At 36.0% G+C, this 17,715-nt stretch overlaps 1 protein-coding gene across 1 annotated transcript; it reads left to right on the plus strand.

The window, feature by feature from the left end:
- The first annotated feature begins 1,334 nt into the window (after positions 1-1,334).
- Positions 1,335-17,715, plus strand: LOC112556239 (methionine--tRNA ligase, cytoplasmic-like). The gene is made up of 23 exons (XM_025225073.1): positions 1,335-1,604; positions 2,298-2,388; positions 2,734-2,815; positions 3,521-3,649; positions 3,876-3,948; positions 4,174-4,289; positions 4,868-4,999; positions 5,471-5,568; positions 5,757-5,873; positions 6,259-6,462; positions 6,935-7,024; positions 7,299-7,485; positions 8,670-8,840; positions 10,188-10,283; positions 10,549-10,666; positions 11,489-11,622; positions 11,994-12,073; positions 13,420-13,551; positions 13,700-13,804; positions 14,031-14,214; positions 14,507-14,611; positions 14,818-14,928; positions 16,336-17,715. Exons 1-23 carry the CDS (start codon positions 1,502-1,504, stop codon positions 16,498-16,500), a joined length of 2,823 nt encoding a protein of 940 aa, XP_025080858.1. The 5' UTR covers positions 1,335-1,501; the 3' UTR covers positions 16,501-17,715.

Genomic DNA, 17,715 nt, shown 5'->3' on the forward strand with positions numbered 1-17,715 from the left:
AACATTTAATAAAATCACAGGAGAAATTGTGATGCCTAGTTAATATCTACTGCAGGCGTCAGCATTCTTCGTCTTTTGTGACTCATATTGATTAGTTGATAAACTTATTAAAGAAAAATTGTTCTTAAAGTATATTGTGTCAGCAAATGGCATCTAGCACATTACAAGCTAGAGTAATGAATCGACATGTTCGATCGATTGTTATGAGCAAGTGCATGATCGATAAGCCTTAAGTTAGGTCAAGTCGAAAAGTATTTCATTTTAGCCAAATATCACGAGAAAGCAAGACACAGGTTAACCATTAATTTAATCTGTCCTGGTCGTGTACACATATCTCACTGCAACAATGTATCCATGAGCAGAAGATCAGTTTCACTATGGGACAAAGTGGTGAGAAACAATTAAACGACTGCATTGAAGATATGTTCTGCTTTTTCATAAAGAGCATGCTCACCTCCTGAACATGCCTTCTGAACGATTTCATGAAAGGCATGGTAACAAATACCTGTGGATAATTAGATTACAATGAAAGGTAAAATCTCAACATCGTCTTTTGGTTCCGTCCCGTATACAGTTCAACAGTCCTGGGCTAAAAGGCATCCTGTGAACTCAACAAAACCACTCAACCATGTCTGTTCACGCTGTCATTAATAACACAGAAATGTTCAAAAAAGGACAAATAAATATGGACATTTAAAAAGTTTATAACAATTCCCAGGTCAGCATGTTCTAAGCCAATATACAACTTAATTTATAGTAGGTCTAAAAGACATTAATAAATAAGAACAAAAACACTTTTAAACTTTTTTCCCTCTGCATTTACTGTTTTGCAACACAAATGGTTATTTGTTTATTGGTTTATACCAGGAAAGTATTAACATCTTAAACAACACAATGTTAACATAAACCATTACGGAGAAGATATGTATAGCAAACGTTTAGTCTCTGTATATCTGTGTAGATATAATATAGTTTCACTTTATTTTATTATATGGTGCCTTTTTTGTATTAATATGCTGTTTCAGTATTCTTCCATCTGATCGAAGGCTAGATGTAAAAAGGAAAACTTGCATTTTCTGTAACCCTTGTAAAAAAACCTCTCTCACACACACTTTCCCCCCCCCCAAAAAAAAAAAAAAATTCCTATCAATTCCTGCATGCTAATTTCTCTTTTATGATTTTAAAGTCTTGCTTTGAAATAATGTAGTGTTTTCTGATACTGATCAATGAATATTTCAAATCTGGATGCTTGTACCTTGAAAAGTTACGAGGAAACATGGAGATGTGTCACTGACATGGACGACAACTCTTGTAGCTACCAGTGTTTACAAAGGGACTGCACTCACAGTTACTTCCGGTTGTCTAGGCTCCGCGTTAGGTCGTGGCACAGGCCGTGATCGTGACTTTAGAGTGGCTGATGAAATACTTTTATTAATTTTTATCTGGACACAGTAGGGGAAAAAAATTGTCGCTCCAAAGTTTACCGAAATTACACGACAAAATGAAGTTATACACTGACTTTGGGAACTTTCAAACACTGAAAGTTTTGTCAGCTGTGAAAATAGCCGGCATTGCCATAGAGAAGACGGATGTCGATCACGGAGGTGAGTCTACAAAATCTGGAAGTCCCAAACAGTCGTGATCTTGATCAGATTGTTTGTACACAAGTTTAAGGAGTGATCGTAGGAGTACTGTTACTTTTCCTGTTTAGACGGACGTATTGAGGGCTATATTACAAGTGCTTGTAATACAAAATACACGCACGTACATATTCACGCACACATACAATCATTCTGACATTTATATATCATCTTTGTTTTGTCATGACATATTTTTCGTCTGCTGCCACTCATTAATGATACTTCTGTTGTTTTCATTCTAATGGAAAGCGTACTCAGTTTACAACTAAAAATGTTTAACTCTCCCTTTCAACAGGCCAAAAGAATTAAAGTCAGGGCTTCTGCTAAGGCTAAATTCTTTGGGGTCTAAGGGACCCCTTCTTCAGATTTTTAAGGGGTCCCTGTTCTTCACCCAAATTTGAAGGGGACCCCATTGACGAAAATTGAAGGGGTCCTCTGAACTTTTAATGCGTACTGTACGCAATTTTTTGCATAAGCAGAAGCCCTGAAAGTTCAGACTTAATTAAAAATGTAATTAATATACTATATTTATTGCTAAATACTAGTTTTATTATATTATTTTACTACATACTAAAAACATTTGTTCAGTATTGTTTTTAAAGAAAGATGTGGCAATATCAGTATAATTATATCACATTCATCTTCATAATGTAACAGCTCAAGTTGTGCCTTATCTGAAGAAAAGCAGACTTCCAGTGCTAGAGGTTTCCCCCAATAAATTCTTGTTTTCAGCAAATTCTATTGTCAGGTATGGTTACTACTACTGTACTTAGTAAATGCATCCAAAAATGTTTTACCTTATGTAATTTGTGACAGATAATGTACTGGAAAGCTAAAGTGACATTGAATTGATATCTGTATCCATTTACATTTAGTTTTGAAATTTAAAATTTCTTGCCTCCACTTCTAAGAAAATTAGTTTTTTTTTAATTATTTAAATGATTTTAATGTTTGATTGTTTGTTGCTCTTTAATATTTGAAATTCTAATCATGCTATTTTTCTTCTCCTCCTTGCCTGCTGTATATGGTGCTTAATGTATCCCTTTTTATGAAAAATGGTTTGCAGTACTTAACTGAGATTTCGTCTTTTCAGCTACTTGTTTTCAAGTCAACAGCAGCAGACACTTGGTGACGAAGAACAACAGTGGCTTGAATGGGAAAGTGTTGTATTACAGGTAAAATATATCAGTCTTGGTGCTCATTTACATTGTTTAAAGCTTATTTCTTTTACAAACTAATTTATTTAAAGAGGTTAAATTTTTGCTGTTAAGCTAATATTTTTTTACGCGGAAAGTAGCACAGTTGTTCAGTAAGTCTTATGATACAGGAAGTTTTATATTTAGCGTGACCTGCAATCAGATGTAGAGGTGTGCTTTTTCCCAGAAATTGTTTTTCTATATTGCATAAATAGTCTAATGTTTCTTTGTTTATTATAAAGCCCATAAGTGTGATTTAACATTTTGGATGTGGAAGAAATGCCTTGGTGTAGTATATCCCTACCAAACAGTCTGTTACTAAGCTGTAATCAAAAGACACTTGTTAAATTTGGTTAGGATTAGACAAATGATGTGATTTTTTTAGGTTTCACCCACCAACTGTCTCAAACATGACATTACCACACTTTGTTTTAATTGATGCTTTCTTCATCATCATGATGTTTGACTTTCATACGACTTTTCCATTAGCCATTGTTTTTATTTAAGATCAAGGCTGAATGACATACATGCTACCATTCTCTTTCTGTTGATATATTTAACAATTTAAAAAATACTGCTTGGTTATTAGTGAGGCACTCTGTAGCATTTGAAATCTGATTTTTATAGTTTTGCAGATGTAGATGCTTTGAGCAGTAACCTTGTTTGAATTTTGTTTTTTTACAGCCTGTGGCACTTCCATATTTAACCAGTGCTTTGGGACATGAAAAACCAGAGAAAGACCTGCTTAAGAGTTTCCCCCCACTTTTACAGGAACTTGACAATGGGTTAAGAGATCGTCAATATCTTGTTGGTGTATGTGTGGTTTCTTTTTTAATTTATATACTGAAAATACTGAAATATGCCATGTGCTTTATTTGAAGATCAACTCTAGTCTAGAAAAGGATGAGGGCAAAGGTATATTATGATGCAAAACGTGAGAGACAGCAAGGATCATAGTTTTGTAAAGCTGTTGTGCTGATCAAGTGAAGACATTTACACAGTTGGAGTTTGGTTTTGATCTTAGTTCTTGATTTTGCAGGAGAAACCTTCAGCTGCTGATGTTGTTTTGTTTGGGACAGTCTTTCCTTTACTTCAGGATAAACTCTTTAATGGTAAGAATGTCTTGCTCCTCTTCAATTACATTGAAGCACTCATGTGTTCTTACATTCTTGTCAGTCTTTCTCTCTTTCCAGTGAATGCACACAAGTGTGCACACTTAGGGAACCTCTTTCCTCCCGAGCTCACCCTCTAGAAGTAAAGGGATCACAAAAACTTGCATATTAACATGCTATTTCCAGTAGAATACATAACTAGTCTTGTTTTCTTTTCTATTCAAGACATTTTGCATCAGTTCCCAGCAGTCAGGACATGGATAAATACTATACAGTCCCAGAAAGCTGTTCAGGAAGCCATCAATGAAGTGACACGAGGAACAGGGGCCAAAGCTTTCAAGGTTTGTACATCAGTTAAATGCAGAGTGACCTCCTTTAGATATGCAAGCATGTGAGATCAAAATAAGCTGATGTTTTTGAAAACTTTTTTCTTTGCCTTGTAAAACTAGATGTTATCTGCCATGATGTGATATTTGTATATTAGATAATTAAAGAAAATAAAATAGTTAACAGATTTCACCGATGTAATAGATGATTTGTAGAATCCAGCATCCTACACTACTATATTAGTCCTTGAATTGTTTTTGGAGCAAAGTTTGAATGAGATATTTTAAGAACAAAGGCAGGATTGCTAAAATTATCCACTTTGTTTTTTTAAATCCCATTTAGACTACATTTGTACGTTTGCTATTCAGGACATGATAAACTGCACTGAATTCTGGCCATATCTTAACTGCATCATATACACAACTTCCAAAATAGATTGTTATTGGTTGATGATTTTTATAAGCAGTGCTGTTAAGTATCTTTCTTCCATAAATACTTGTCACCAGATGTTATATTCCTAAGATAAATTCCTTTTCTACAGAGTTTTGTTGATATTTTCCTCGTCAGATTAAAAAAAATGATTTGCTTTCAGCAATCCCTTCTGACACAGCCAGTGCCATCAGTTCCAGTTTCAGCAGTCGCAAACGTCCCAGTTCCTATAAGCAAAAAGCAGACCACAAACGCCAACAACATTCCACAATTTTCAGCTTCTGATGTGCCGGAAGTAAGGACAGGAGATAGTGCATAAAACGATGCTGATGTGGTGCTTGCCCAGTCTAGTAACTAATAACCATTCCCAAGATAGTTTATATTAGTCTGTCAAAGTCTCTCCATTTCTTCATGTCACAGCATATTTTTAACATATTAAATGTGCATTACGTCTATATAACATACACCATTGAAAATGTATGTAGAAATAGATGCAGAATTCCTATTTTGCCAGTGTAACAAGTTTGTTTTCATTGCACTGAAAATTGACACGAGTCAATAATGTTAAAAGGCAAGAAGACTTTTCTGATCCACCATAAAAGGGTGGGCTTAGTAATTGTAAAAATATCTTTTTGTCGAATATATTTTATGTGAATATATCATATGTGAACTATCCCTAGATCAGTGTGCTTGAGTTGTGTCATTTGTGTATGTCACACCAAGTTCTTCCTAACTTGTATGATGTAAATCACTCAATGTGTTGTAGGTGGAGAAAGTTTCTGCACATGAGGCAGAGGCGGCTTTCACTGCATGGGCAGCAGACAGCAAACACTTTCCATGTCCTTTACCTCGAAAACACCCTATGTAAGAAAACACTTGCTTCTGATGATATTTTTTTGTGCATGTTTTTCTTTCGTTAGATGACATATTTGTCTGTGCTTCAACACTATATGTAACACGTAATGTTGATTATGCCTTGATGCTGTATTAGAAAATTGACATTTAAATCTATCAAAATAGAAAAAAAAATGAACTTGTGGTTTATATTGCAGATTGCCAGTTGATGGGGGAAGAAATATTCTTATAACAAGTGCACTGCCCTATGTCAACAATGTACCTCATCTTGGCAACATCATTGGCTGTGTCCTCTCTGCTGATGCTTTTTCTAGGTTGGATTTCCTCTGCCCTCCTTGTCCTATTGTTCTTTCATATTTTGAATCCTTGAAATGCTGTTTCTCTTTAAAGACATAACATTGATTTAAAACTGCCTTAAATTTGTTGATATTACTGTTTCATATTTGCTGATTCATTTTCAAGTAACATGCTGAAGCTTTGTCAGATGATGCTATTTTTCTACACCATCTGATTTAGCCGCTACAGCTTATGGGTAAAATGTATTTAAATCTTTTCTTCATTTCAGGCTTTGTTTTCACTGTAGCCTCCAGCCATATCAATATAAAATGCTAAGAGGTTTCTACCTCATTTATTAGTATCAGCGTTGATATCCATGGGCTATATTTTACAATTAATGATTTTTTTTCCCCTGCCATGCAGGTTTTGCAGACTACGAAACTACAATGTACTGTACATTTGTGGAACTGATGAATATGGCACTGCCACAGAGACCAAAGCTTTAGAGGAAGGCCTCACACCACAAGAGATATGTGACAAGTACAACAAGCTGCATACAGAGATTTACCAGTGGTTCAACATTGATTTTGACTACTTTGGTCGAACTACAACAGTACAGCAGACAGAGTGAGAACATATCAAGTGCTATATCTGCTATAGTCGTACTGAAACTTGTAAACTTTGTCACAATGCTTTGAAGACAGATTTTAATATTGTGTTATTGTTATAATCATTCTTTCAGACCTTGGCTGCATGCAAATGCACACTCATATACACATCTACAAATACAACCTGAGGTTTCTGAATAACAGTGTAATATGTTACCATATAGTTTATTTAGCACCATGGTATGAATTCACAGAAAGGTGTGCATCTTTCTGCAAGGGAAATGCTTGTATGCCTGTTAGCATAAATGGAATGGCCTAAGGGTGTGTTCTTCTCATATAGATTTATTGTATTTAGGAAATGGCAATCAAAACTTGGCAGCACTGATTTATAAAGAGTAAAATTATTGCTTGTAGAGCTTCACTTAATATGGCATCAAGTATCAGTGGCATATTCAACCAAACTGCTTAGCTCTATTACCTTTTGTCCCTAGGATTGCACAAGACATTTTCTGGCGCCTCCATGAGAGAGGATTTATACTAAGCGACAGCATAGAACAACTCCACTGCTCCCACTGTGACAAGTGAGTGTCAATATTCAAAAAGGAGAAGTAGCTGTAAGTACTACTATGATAAGAAAAAGAATATTTTCAAATGTGCATTTATGAATACTCTTTGTTGAAAACAAAAGAAAAGAAATCTTTATTAAAACTATGTGCTTGGAAATGTTTTCTCACAGCTTTTTTTTTCTTTGTCTTACTGTACCAGATGAATGACTACACAGTCGTGTCATCTAGTAAGTACTCAAAGAAAGGAATATTACTACAAAAAAAGGATATTTTTCTGTTTGCCATACAGATTTCTTGCAGACAGATATGTTGAAGGGACGTGTCCTTTATGTGGCTTTGATGACGCTCGTGGTGATCAGTGTGACGGCTGTGGCCGACTCATCAATGCAACAGAATTGAAAAACCCTAGATGCAAACTGTGTCAGAAAAAGCCATCACCACGTGTTTCACAGCATCTGTTCCTTGACCTTCCTCAGGTCACTTTATTACATTTTTATATTTTTTAAAGAGAAACTTTTTCATAAATCATATTACATTTGTTTTGAAATGTGTCATTAACTATTCTTAAGTCAGTATAAGGATTTTTCATTCCTCATATGATTACGCATTGCATTGTAGTGGGAAATACAGTTATACACTTCTTAGTTAGAAATCAGTGATTAAAGGAAGGTATGTCAGATTATTGTTAAGGACCAATTCTTTTCTTGTAATAATATTTATGCATTTGAGACCTTTCCTCTCTCTCTCAAGAAGACACTGAAAAGTTTAAATAATAATAATAAGTGAGAATTTTTGAAGTGCATTATCTCATCCAAAGTGGACTCATTGTGCTCAAACAAGATCACGAAATAGTCACAAAGTCGTAGAAAAAAGAACAATGCGAAGACTTGCTGCATTCTAACAGTAAAGAGTAATCACTGCAGATTTAATGGTAACAACTCAAGAGAATAAGGGTTGGTGACATTAGGAGAATACTGAAAAGATACTGAGTAATCCGAAGAATATGAAAATTGTTACCATTGAAAATGCAAAAGGGTAATCAGCCTGTTAGGCAAAGGGATAGAACTCTCATTCAGAATAGGAACTGGCACAAAATATTTGTTCAATGAGCATTTGTTTTTATGTTCACATCAAAGTACAAGAAAATATAAGAAAAATAAAACAAGAACAGAGTCTCTAACCTTCTTAGTATTGGAGATATTGCTGTTTACGTTCGTGAATGTGAGCACAAATACCAACCCATTACACAAAACCCATTACACATTACACTGAAAATGGCCACTGCTTGGTTTGCCAATTTTCGTTCCAGGTACCATTTATCCTCCCAAAATTCACATTATTCATTCAAACAAAAATAATAGTCTGAACACATGCCGAAAAGCTGTTCTTTATTGTGATTTTAAAGTGATATTTCTGTTCTTACAAATCTATGAAATAATTTTTGAGTGATTTTTGTGTGATTTCCATTAGGAAGGCATCTGCACTGGTACCTATTCATAGTTTTTCAACTTGATTCAAAAGTTTCTTACAGGCTAAATGGGTGTTTAAAAGATATTCAGTTTCGGAATATTAATAATGAACTTAAAATAGCAGTGGCATAAAGATGTCTTAAGAAATGTGAAAGTTATATTGAAATTTTGTTTCTCTTTTGTTGTAACAGCTTGAGCCTCAACTGAAGTCTCATTTGGACAAAGTCTTTTCTTCCGGCACTTGGACAACCAACTCGCGCACCATCACCTCTTCATGGATAAGAGATGGTCTCAAGCCTCGGTGTATTAGCCGTGACTTGAAATGGGGTACTCCTGTGCCACTCGAAGGATACACTGACAAGGTCTGTAAAATAAATGTTGTAATACTTTTTGTCTTGTTTTTGTGATTTTATGCTACATAAGACTACAGCGGAGGCAATGTAATGGTCACACTCTCCTAGCTGATGTCACATTTATGCACACACTGTGGCCGCAGGTATTCTTTCGTTCCACAAAACAAAAACCTGTCTCATGATTTAATGAATAGTCTATCTAAAGGCACATTAACTTTTTTTTTACTCAAAATCCATTATTTACACTCTCACATTTCTAATTAAACTTTACACACCTCTTTCACCTGCAGTTACCATCGTAGATTACTGGTGATAAAAAGAATACCGTGCTCAGTACCTTCATTCCCGTCACACTGCAAGTCTTCTCTGCAGCTCGCTCCTTAGACCTCTTATTTGGGAATGCCAAATCGTAATTCACTAAAAATAGCCGGGACACAAGTGAATACTTTGCTCACTCACTCTGTTACATAATATTCCTCTGCATTCATGCAACCATGAATGACAACTAATGCTCACCATAACACAGTCAGGGGCAATAACTCTGGGACAGCCAGTAGTACCTGGGCACTGGGCGAGTGTCATATATGGGCCGACAGCAGTAAGCATAAGCTATATACCACAAGAATCTCTTATCATGAGGCGCCCTTCAGGTGTAGGGCCTGGGGTGGTTGCTCCAGTCTCCACCCCTAAAGGCTGCCTGTGGAGTTCAGTGGGATTCCGTGGAACACAACAAACTCTTCATTTTTCTAAACTGTCTGATTGCACACTGTGAGAATTTTTTAAACAACATGTGTTTCTCACTCACCATTTTCTACTTACAGGAGAAAGCCCTACACTCTGTTCTTGGTGTCATGACATTAAAAGACTGTAAAACATTTACTGCTCTACTGTTCTAGACTCTCTACAGTCTGACAAAATTATTTCACAGCCCAGACTCTTGCTGACATTTTTATTAAGTCTTCTTCAAAACCAATCCTGGCATATCTTAAGTCTATTTAGATAGGGAAATGAAAGGTATTGTAGGTATTGCTATTGACATTGCTCCATATATTCAGAATTGTTTTTGACACAACTGATTAAAGATTTCTTTAATCTCTACCTATCACTAGAATCATCATGTCAACTTCTGAATTATCCTTTATACTGTTCTCACCATGAGATAGCCTTAGTTGATGACATGGCATTAAATTCCAATTAACTAGCTACAGCATGAAAGTGCAGGGGGTTGAGTGCCAGTGTAGAACTATGGCAATTATGTAAACTGTTACACTCAAATGGTGAAATGGTTGACCAGGAATTTACCTCCAAGACCCAACAAGTTTAGTAAACTAATTGCTATTTACAATGGTCTTGCAGGTGTTCTATGTCTGGTTTGATGCACCTATTGGCTATCTTTCCATTACTGCAAACTACACTGACCACTGGAAGAAATGGTGGAAAAATCCAGAAAAGGTATATTTCATTGAGTAATTCTGGCTTCCTGAAATAAGCTCGACATTACATGTTTTAATTGATTGTTTATTCATTAGACTGTTGTTTATTCATTAGACAGGGTTGGTTTTGTTGTTCATCTTGTACAATCTTGAGAGCAGTAAGTTTTACTTTGTTTTTACTTAATTATGTGTTGGTAATTAAGAACAAGAACAAATGAAAGGACTGGGCAAAAAATGTATAAATGTAAGCTATCAAGCACAGTCTCTTATACCTCTTCATACAGGTGGAGCTGTACAACTTTCTTGGAAAGGACAATGTTCCATTCCACAGCGTGATTTTCCCGTCATGCCTATTGGGAGCAGATGACAACTACACTGTTGTCAACCACATGGTTGCAACAGGTGAGGGTTTTCTTGTTTGAAATATCATAAGTTATGATAAAATTTTTTTAATAATTAAAAAAAGAGTACTTTTTGTCAGGCAGCATCACAACCAAAGCAATTTCTGCTCAGTACCAAACAACAACAGCAATAAAAAAGAAATAACATTAAAAACAATAGGTAACAATAACATGCTATGATGCACAAAACACACAGTGGGTAATAATATGATATTTCGCACAAAACATGCAATAGGTAATAATAACATGCTGTAATACACAAATCACACAGCCACAAAGGTAATGAAATGAAATGAAGAAATTATAAATGAATACATTCATCTAATAAAATATGACGTAAAAGTGAATTGCACAATGGTTGCAAAATGAGTACCAAAAAAAAAATATCAAACCTAATATTTTAAATCAAGCATAATTTTTTTAAACAAATATGTTTTCAGCAAGCAGTGAAATACTACCTTTGAACCAGAATAGCAAATATGGTGTGAAAGAGTTCCACTGTCCAGAATATTGTCCATATGTGACCATCTTTAAAGGAGGAATGATTTAAAGTCAGTTAAGTGAGTCAGTTAAGGAGTGGAGGTTCCAAGCAGGAGGGTGGACAGAGATCAGAAATATAGTCAGTAAAGAATCCACAGCAGAGATTTAAGATTTTATAGTCAGTTCTTGCATTAATAAGAAGGTAGTGAAAAGTTTTCAGAAGTGATGTGTTGTGTTGAGATTTGCAAGTCAGAGTACCCAGACTGTCGGGGTACCAAGTATCCTAAAATAATAAGATGAAATGCTTGTGTACATATGTGCTTGTGTGCATATTTGAGTGCAGAGTATCTGAACTATGAGGATACCAAGTTCTCCAAGAGCAGGGGCACCGGTGTGTTTGGGGATCAGGCCAAAGATACAGGCATACCTGCTGATATCTATCGCTTTTATTTGCTGTACGTGAGACCAGAATCGCAGGTAAAATGTAAACAGTATTCTGAAATATTTCTACATATTATATTCACTTTTGCGGAAGATCTTTTCCATGAAGGTGTTATTAGATTAGTCTAATTAAATTACTTCAGATGTAATGAGATCATATAGCTTTGCTTTCACTTTTAAGAAAAAGAAATTTCAAGATCATTCTTTTAAGCTGAAACTTTTGCCTAACACAAAGGAGCTTATGCAACATTAAATTTTGTTCTGTGATTTTTTTTTATTTGAATTGCTGACAGTCTTAAAAATTGCTGACTTCATTGTTTCCTGCTTTTAGCATGCACACACATGTGTGTGTGTAGAAGACATTCAGGCATTTCTCATTTGCAGTGTATGCTTTCCTTGTGTCTCAGGATTCAAGCTTTAGCTGGGATGATCTTCTTCTTAAAAACAACAGTGAGCTTCTCAATAACTTGGGCAATTTTATCAACAGGTAATTTGAAGTGCTCACAATATCTAAAATAGTTCATATCCGCAAGTAATCATAATAAAATTGACTTTATTCACTCACATCACCTCAAAAACTATTTGATCATATTTACAGACCATTAGGTTGCTACCATATTTAAATAGTACTTAAATACATAATCTCAGCCATAAAATTTAGCTTGAGCCTTCCCCCCTACCCAGCCCACACACTATCTTGAATGGGTTTTACTAAATTACACCTTCTTTGGGACATATGCACATTCTTTCAACAACAGCAAAACATTTATTTATTAGGCAGTTCATGGCCTGATGAATTAGTTTCCATGATACAAATATTTTTCACAGGGCAACATAAAATGCATATTTCTAACAGTATTCGATTCCAGTCTTATGTTCAAACACAAAACATACACCAAACACACAGTGTGGAAACTCCAGGTAGAAGGATGAAGGCAGCAGAGGTGAAAGGAAAATGATGTAAATAGGAATGACAAAACCAAACTCCAACCCTCACAGGGGTGAATCAAAGCACAAGCATCCTTGTTATGAAGACCATTTTAGCTCAAACAATGTCATCAGAGGAACAGTCCAGTAAATTCAATATTACTTGTACACAAGCAGCTTTTAGACATCCTTTCATGCCCTTCATCTGTGCTCTGCAATATTACAAGAATGGGTCCTGCTTTTTGGGGAAAAAAACTTGTACTCAGGTGTGAGCGCACAATTTCTCAGTGCTTAATGACCCTAACGAAACATCCTTTTTTCAGTTTAAAGCTAATAGTCACATATTTTCCCCTTGTTAAATTTTCTAAGGCTCAAATGAGTGGATACACCTTGACAGTGAACACAAACTTTGATCACATAAAGCACACATAATCATAATTTTCATTCATCCATCTCTACATATAATACAGAGACCTTACCTCATTTAGACAAAGTTATAACAGGTATGATTTAGAGTCCATAGCAATAGATATCTCACAGTCATAGCATTCATTCTCTGAAGGCTTTCCAGTACATAAATTCTATTCCTGTTCGTAGTGAATACACAATCACTCAGAACAAGAATGTTCTGTTTAACCCTTTGTATTTGCCACTTCCTGTCTTATTTATAACAGCATGTAACATGTCAGGTTTGGGTCTAACATATGGAGTGGTCTGTACACATACACCAATAAAATCAGACCACATTTGCACTGTGGAAAACAACATTCATAGTTAAGATACTTAGAGAGGATTGTGTGCTCTGAACATCTTGCATCTTTGCAGTAATCTGTTTGTATGAACTCATCTAGTACTAAATAATGTATCATATTATTTGAGAATTAAAATAACATATTTTGATGTCAGAGCCTTAATGTTCCTGTCAAACAACTTTGGGGGTGTGGTGCAAGAAATGATCATAGAAGATGAGGACAAGCAACTTCTGGCACTGATAAACAGAGAACTTGCTACATACATCACCAACATGGATCATGGAAGGTTTCTGATGTCTTTTTATTTGTCCGAACAGTTATTGCCAGTTTTTGTCTGCATGTGTGTGCGAGCATACTTTTTCAGATCTTGATTAAATATTTCTTTATTAACTTTACCAGATGACTTGAATATTAGGGATGTCTGTTTTCTTTAGACTGCGCGATGGCATTCGCAATATCTTGACGATATCCCGTCTTGGTAACCAGTATATGCAGAGCAACAAGCCCTGGGTGCATGTCAAGGGATCAGCAGAGGAAAAGTGAGTAGTGAAAGAGTTGTGCCAGTACATAAAGGTACTCTTCAGGTTTCAATCATTATCTAAGTAGTAATTGTCCTCCTTGGTATAATGCCACTTAACTTCAGGAAATTATTGAGAAAATGTCTGCATATATGATTGAAAAATTTCCTAAATGTTGAGATGGTTGCTGCTTTTCTGGAGAATATAAATGTTATTGTCATTATTATTCTCCCTATCCCTCCCTCAGAAAGCGAGCCGGAACCGTGGTGAGTCTGTCGGCCAATGTGGCTAGTCTGCTGTCAGTCTTGCTGATACCTTATATGCCAGACACCAGCGCCACCATCCAGAAACAGCTGAATTATCCTCCAGATGCCATCATTATATCCGACACCTTCCTGTGTCGTCTTCCACCGGGTCATGCCCTAGGCAAGGTGTGACATTGAAACTGTTTGGTAAATTTCTACAAAACAACTCAAAGCTTAGCCATCCAAACAGGCACTGATTATATAAACATTTAAATCCTGGACCAAAGAATGTTACACTTGTGCGTCTCGGCTCCCCCAGCCTCTCTTTACATTCTTCTTTAATGTGTGCACACACATGCATGTACACTTCAAGACCTTTGTATCTTCTAGCTTATAAATACTAGATCAGTACTAAACTGCTCTCATGATTGTAGTTTGTGAACAAAGCAGCTTAAACTCCTGCGTGTCTGTTGCACAGCCTAGCCCACTGTTCCAAAAGATTGAGGCCTCCACTATTGCAGAACTAAAGACAAAGTTTGCAGGCAAGCCGTCACCACCTAATCCTGCCACACCATCTGCTAAGGTAAGAAGGAGGAAGGGGTAACCTATACTAAGGTCAGGTGACTTTTGCTGCCTCAGAAATGATACTTGGCCTTTATCTTTGTGAAAAATGCTCACTGCAAACATTCTTCAGATACTTGCTTTGCAGCTTGTGAAATAAAAATTGTAATTTAAATTATCTAGCAGCGAGTGGGGATGAAATCAGTTACGCCTTCTATTTGCTTTTAGGTACAAACACCTGCAGTACCTAACGGCCCTATACCAGCAGGTAAGGGAGATGCAAAATCTGCTTCTGACCCTGCAGAAGTGTCTCGCTTGACCCAAGAAGTCTCTAACCAGGTATTGTATTTACATTGGCCAGTTGATAAGTTCTTCTTCAGGGGTTTCTATTTTCCCTTTGTCTGTTGCTGTCACATCTTTCTCCATCAGCCTTGTGTGTAAGGTTTTGTATTGGTGGGATTGATGATGTGTGTGAATGGTTTGTGTTTTTTTTTTCGCTTCCTCATATCAACATGAAGCTAAAAGTAATCCCCTGGCCTCTCAATCCTTGGTAAGTGAGACCACATTTATCTCAGGTCCAGCTGTTTTGTGAGGCGAGTGTTCTTCAACTCTCCCTCCCTACCTCTCCTTCCTCAACTGTTTTTTAAGGGGTCAGTCACCACATGAGCATTGAGCTAGGTAGCATGCATGTCTCTGGCCTTGTACACTTGTGCTATTCACTTCCCTTATATCAGCATGCTAAGTCGTATTGAAGAATGTACGGATTTGGCAAGCAAATATCCAAGTGGCTAGAGCACTCACGTCCAAACCTAGCAGCCACTGGTTCACTACCTGTATAATGCAGCAAACTTCCCCCAGTTGATCCAACCTTCGGAAATGGTTTCTTGACTCCATAGAGGGTTGGGGGAAGTAAGGCAGGGAGGGAGATGAGATGGTACCACCTTCAACTGAAATACAGCTGGCCCCAAGAAAAGTGAGGTTTCTAACACTTCAGTCCCCAATGATCAGGAAAGTTTAGGGGACAACCTTTTCCTTTACCTTTTTAATTTTTAGTATCATTTTCTTGAAAAAGAAACTATTATTAATTTATTAATGTTAACTTCATGTGAATAGCTATTTTTTTTTTTCGAACCTTGCCTAGTTGTGAGAGCATATGTAAAATGTACTGTAAAACAATAATTTAAATACTTTTGTGATATTTTTTATCATTTTAATGATTTTTTTTTTACCCCAAATCTGTAATTTATTTCATTTTTAATTAATCCAACACGAAAAAGTATTGTCATACAGGAGAAAAATGTCTTAGCACATAGCTGTTGTTAATTCTAAGCATACGGCTCACTGTAACTGAGCAAACTTCTGTTGGTTTCAAGCTGATGAATGTATTCAGGTAAAAAATAATGACTATTAGCCCAATCAAGAAATATCTCATCATTCTTAATGATCAGTCAGTAAGCTACTAAACCATTTCAGTCTATTATTGGCTGAGATTTACAAATAATTTTATGCTTGCTTTAATTTTTTTGTCCCCCTTCCCCTCTTCAATGGGACTTTGATTTCAGTGTAATGTTATCTACCTAAGTGTCAAAAAGCATTACTTTCTCAAGTAAAAATGATTTTAAAATTTAATAAAAGCCACAGAATACCACTAGATGTGCACACATCTAAATTGGTAATCAGAAGATAATGGCTTTGCTAAGGAAAAATGTTCAAACTCATTGCAATCACTGTTCTTGTCTCTTTTAGGGTAATCGTGTACGTGAAATGAAAGCTGCGAAAGCAGATAAAAAGGACATTGAGACTGAAGTAGCTAAGCTGTTGGAACTCAAGAGAATTTTGGCCTTGGCCCAAGGAGATGATACGTCTAGTTCTGCAACAGGTGTCAGCAAGAAAAAGGGAAAGAAAAAGTGAAGATAGATGAGGAAAGACAAAGAGACTATGGCCATATTTTGTCCTTGTCTAGACTGTTCCTTTTTGCTCAACAATAAGGAGAAAAGAAGATCTGTGAAGCTGAATTCAATGCTCGGCTGTATTTTATGAAATAATCTGAGTATTTTAGCTCATGTGTTGACTGTCTCCATTCATTGTGGATAGGGCTAACTTTGCTGCTTTGATGGCATCTTCCCGTGTTTCTATTGAAGAAAGCAGTTTTGGGAATTGGAGACATCTAAAGGACATGTTCAGTTCTGATAAATGTTGGATATTAGTAGGCAGTTTGCAGTTTATAGTGGGAAGTTTTTTTTAAAATTTTGTACATTGTCCAGATCAGTTGAACTGTGGTAGATGTCTGCTCAGACATGATTGTACACTGACTAGACTTCATTGAAAAGTTTTGCATTAAGTTATTTTTTGATCCATTTTATCCTTCACTTTAGTTGTTAGAAATAATAAGTTTAGAAGTGAATATGACACACAGCTCTGTTTTATTTTATAGTTTGTCTCTGAGATTAACAAAACCATTTTATGAATGTTTCATTGTATCATCAAAGCACAGTATAAACTTGCTGCAGTAGCTTATGTTCATAACAAAAACATCATTGCTAAAGCCAAGCGACAGTATTTAAAAGTCATGCAGGCAGTAGTTTTACAGGAAAAGGGAGAGCAGACTGTTATTCTTGAGTATCAGCCTGGCATGTTTCAAAGATCTTAACTTAACCTAAATATGAAAGAGGTCTGCTTGCAAATTCCATGCATAAGAAACTAGCCGAAAATACTTCAATGTATTTGTGGAGTGAGGAGATCCTAAAATGGATATTAGAGCATGAACTTAGTGTGTTCAGAGTTCATGGCAGTGTTGCTGAATCACTGTGTGTAACCGATTCATTCCCTTTACAGTGAAATGGCTGATATGGTTTTTTTATAAGCACACTTTATAAACAAAGACTTGTGACCTATATGGAGTAATATGTATAATTATTGCTATGTTTAATTTATGTTTAAACACTTTTAATTGTCAGTGTTTATTGCTAGTGTTTATTATTGTCATACTGTGCATCTATCAACTCAGCTTGCTGTTGTTCAACTAGATTTTTATAACTTATTTTGCCAAGTAAACCGAGAGAAGTAACTTAAACCATAAGTAATGAAACCTGTGACTTGGAGAAGAATAAATGTGGCTGCTTAATC

Source organism: Pomacea canaliculata, linkage group LG2, assembly GCF_003073045.1.
Source record: "Pomacea canaliculata isolate SZHN2017 linkage group LG2, ASM307304v1, whole genome shotgun sequence".
Classification (NCBI taxonomy): Eukaryota; Metazoa; Mollusca; class Gastropoda; order Architaenioglossa; family Ampullariidae; genus Pomacea; species Pomacea canaliculata.

What these genes read in the sequence shown, in the direction of transcription:
- LOC112556239 (XM_025225073.1), top strand. Translation starts at nt 1,502, where the DNA reads ATGAAGTTATACACTGACTTTGGGAACTTTCAAACACTGAAAGTTTTG. An exon ending in TCAGCAAATTCTATTGTCAG is followed by an intron (nt 2,389 to 2,733) that starts GTATGGTTACTA and finishes TCGTCTTTTCAG; the next exon opens with CTACTTGTTTTCAAGTCAAC. An exon ending in CAGGGGCCAAAGCTTTCAAG is followed by an intron (nt 4,290 to 4,867) that starts GTTTGTACATCA and finishes ATTTGCTTTCAG; the next exon opens with CAATCCCTTCTGACACAGCC.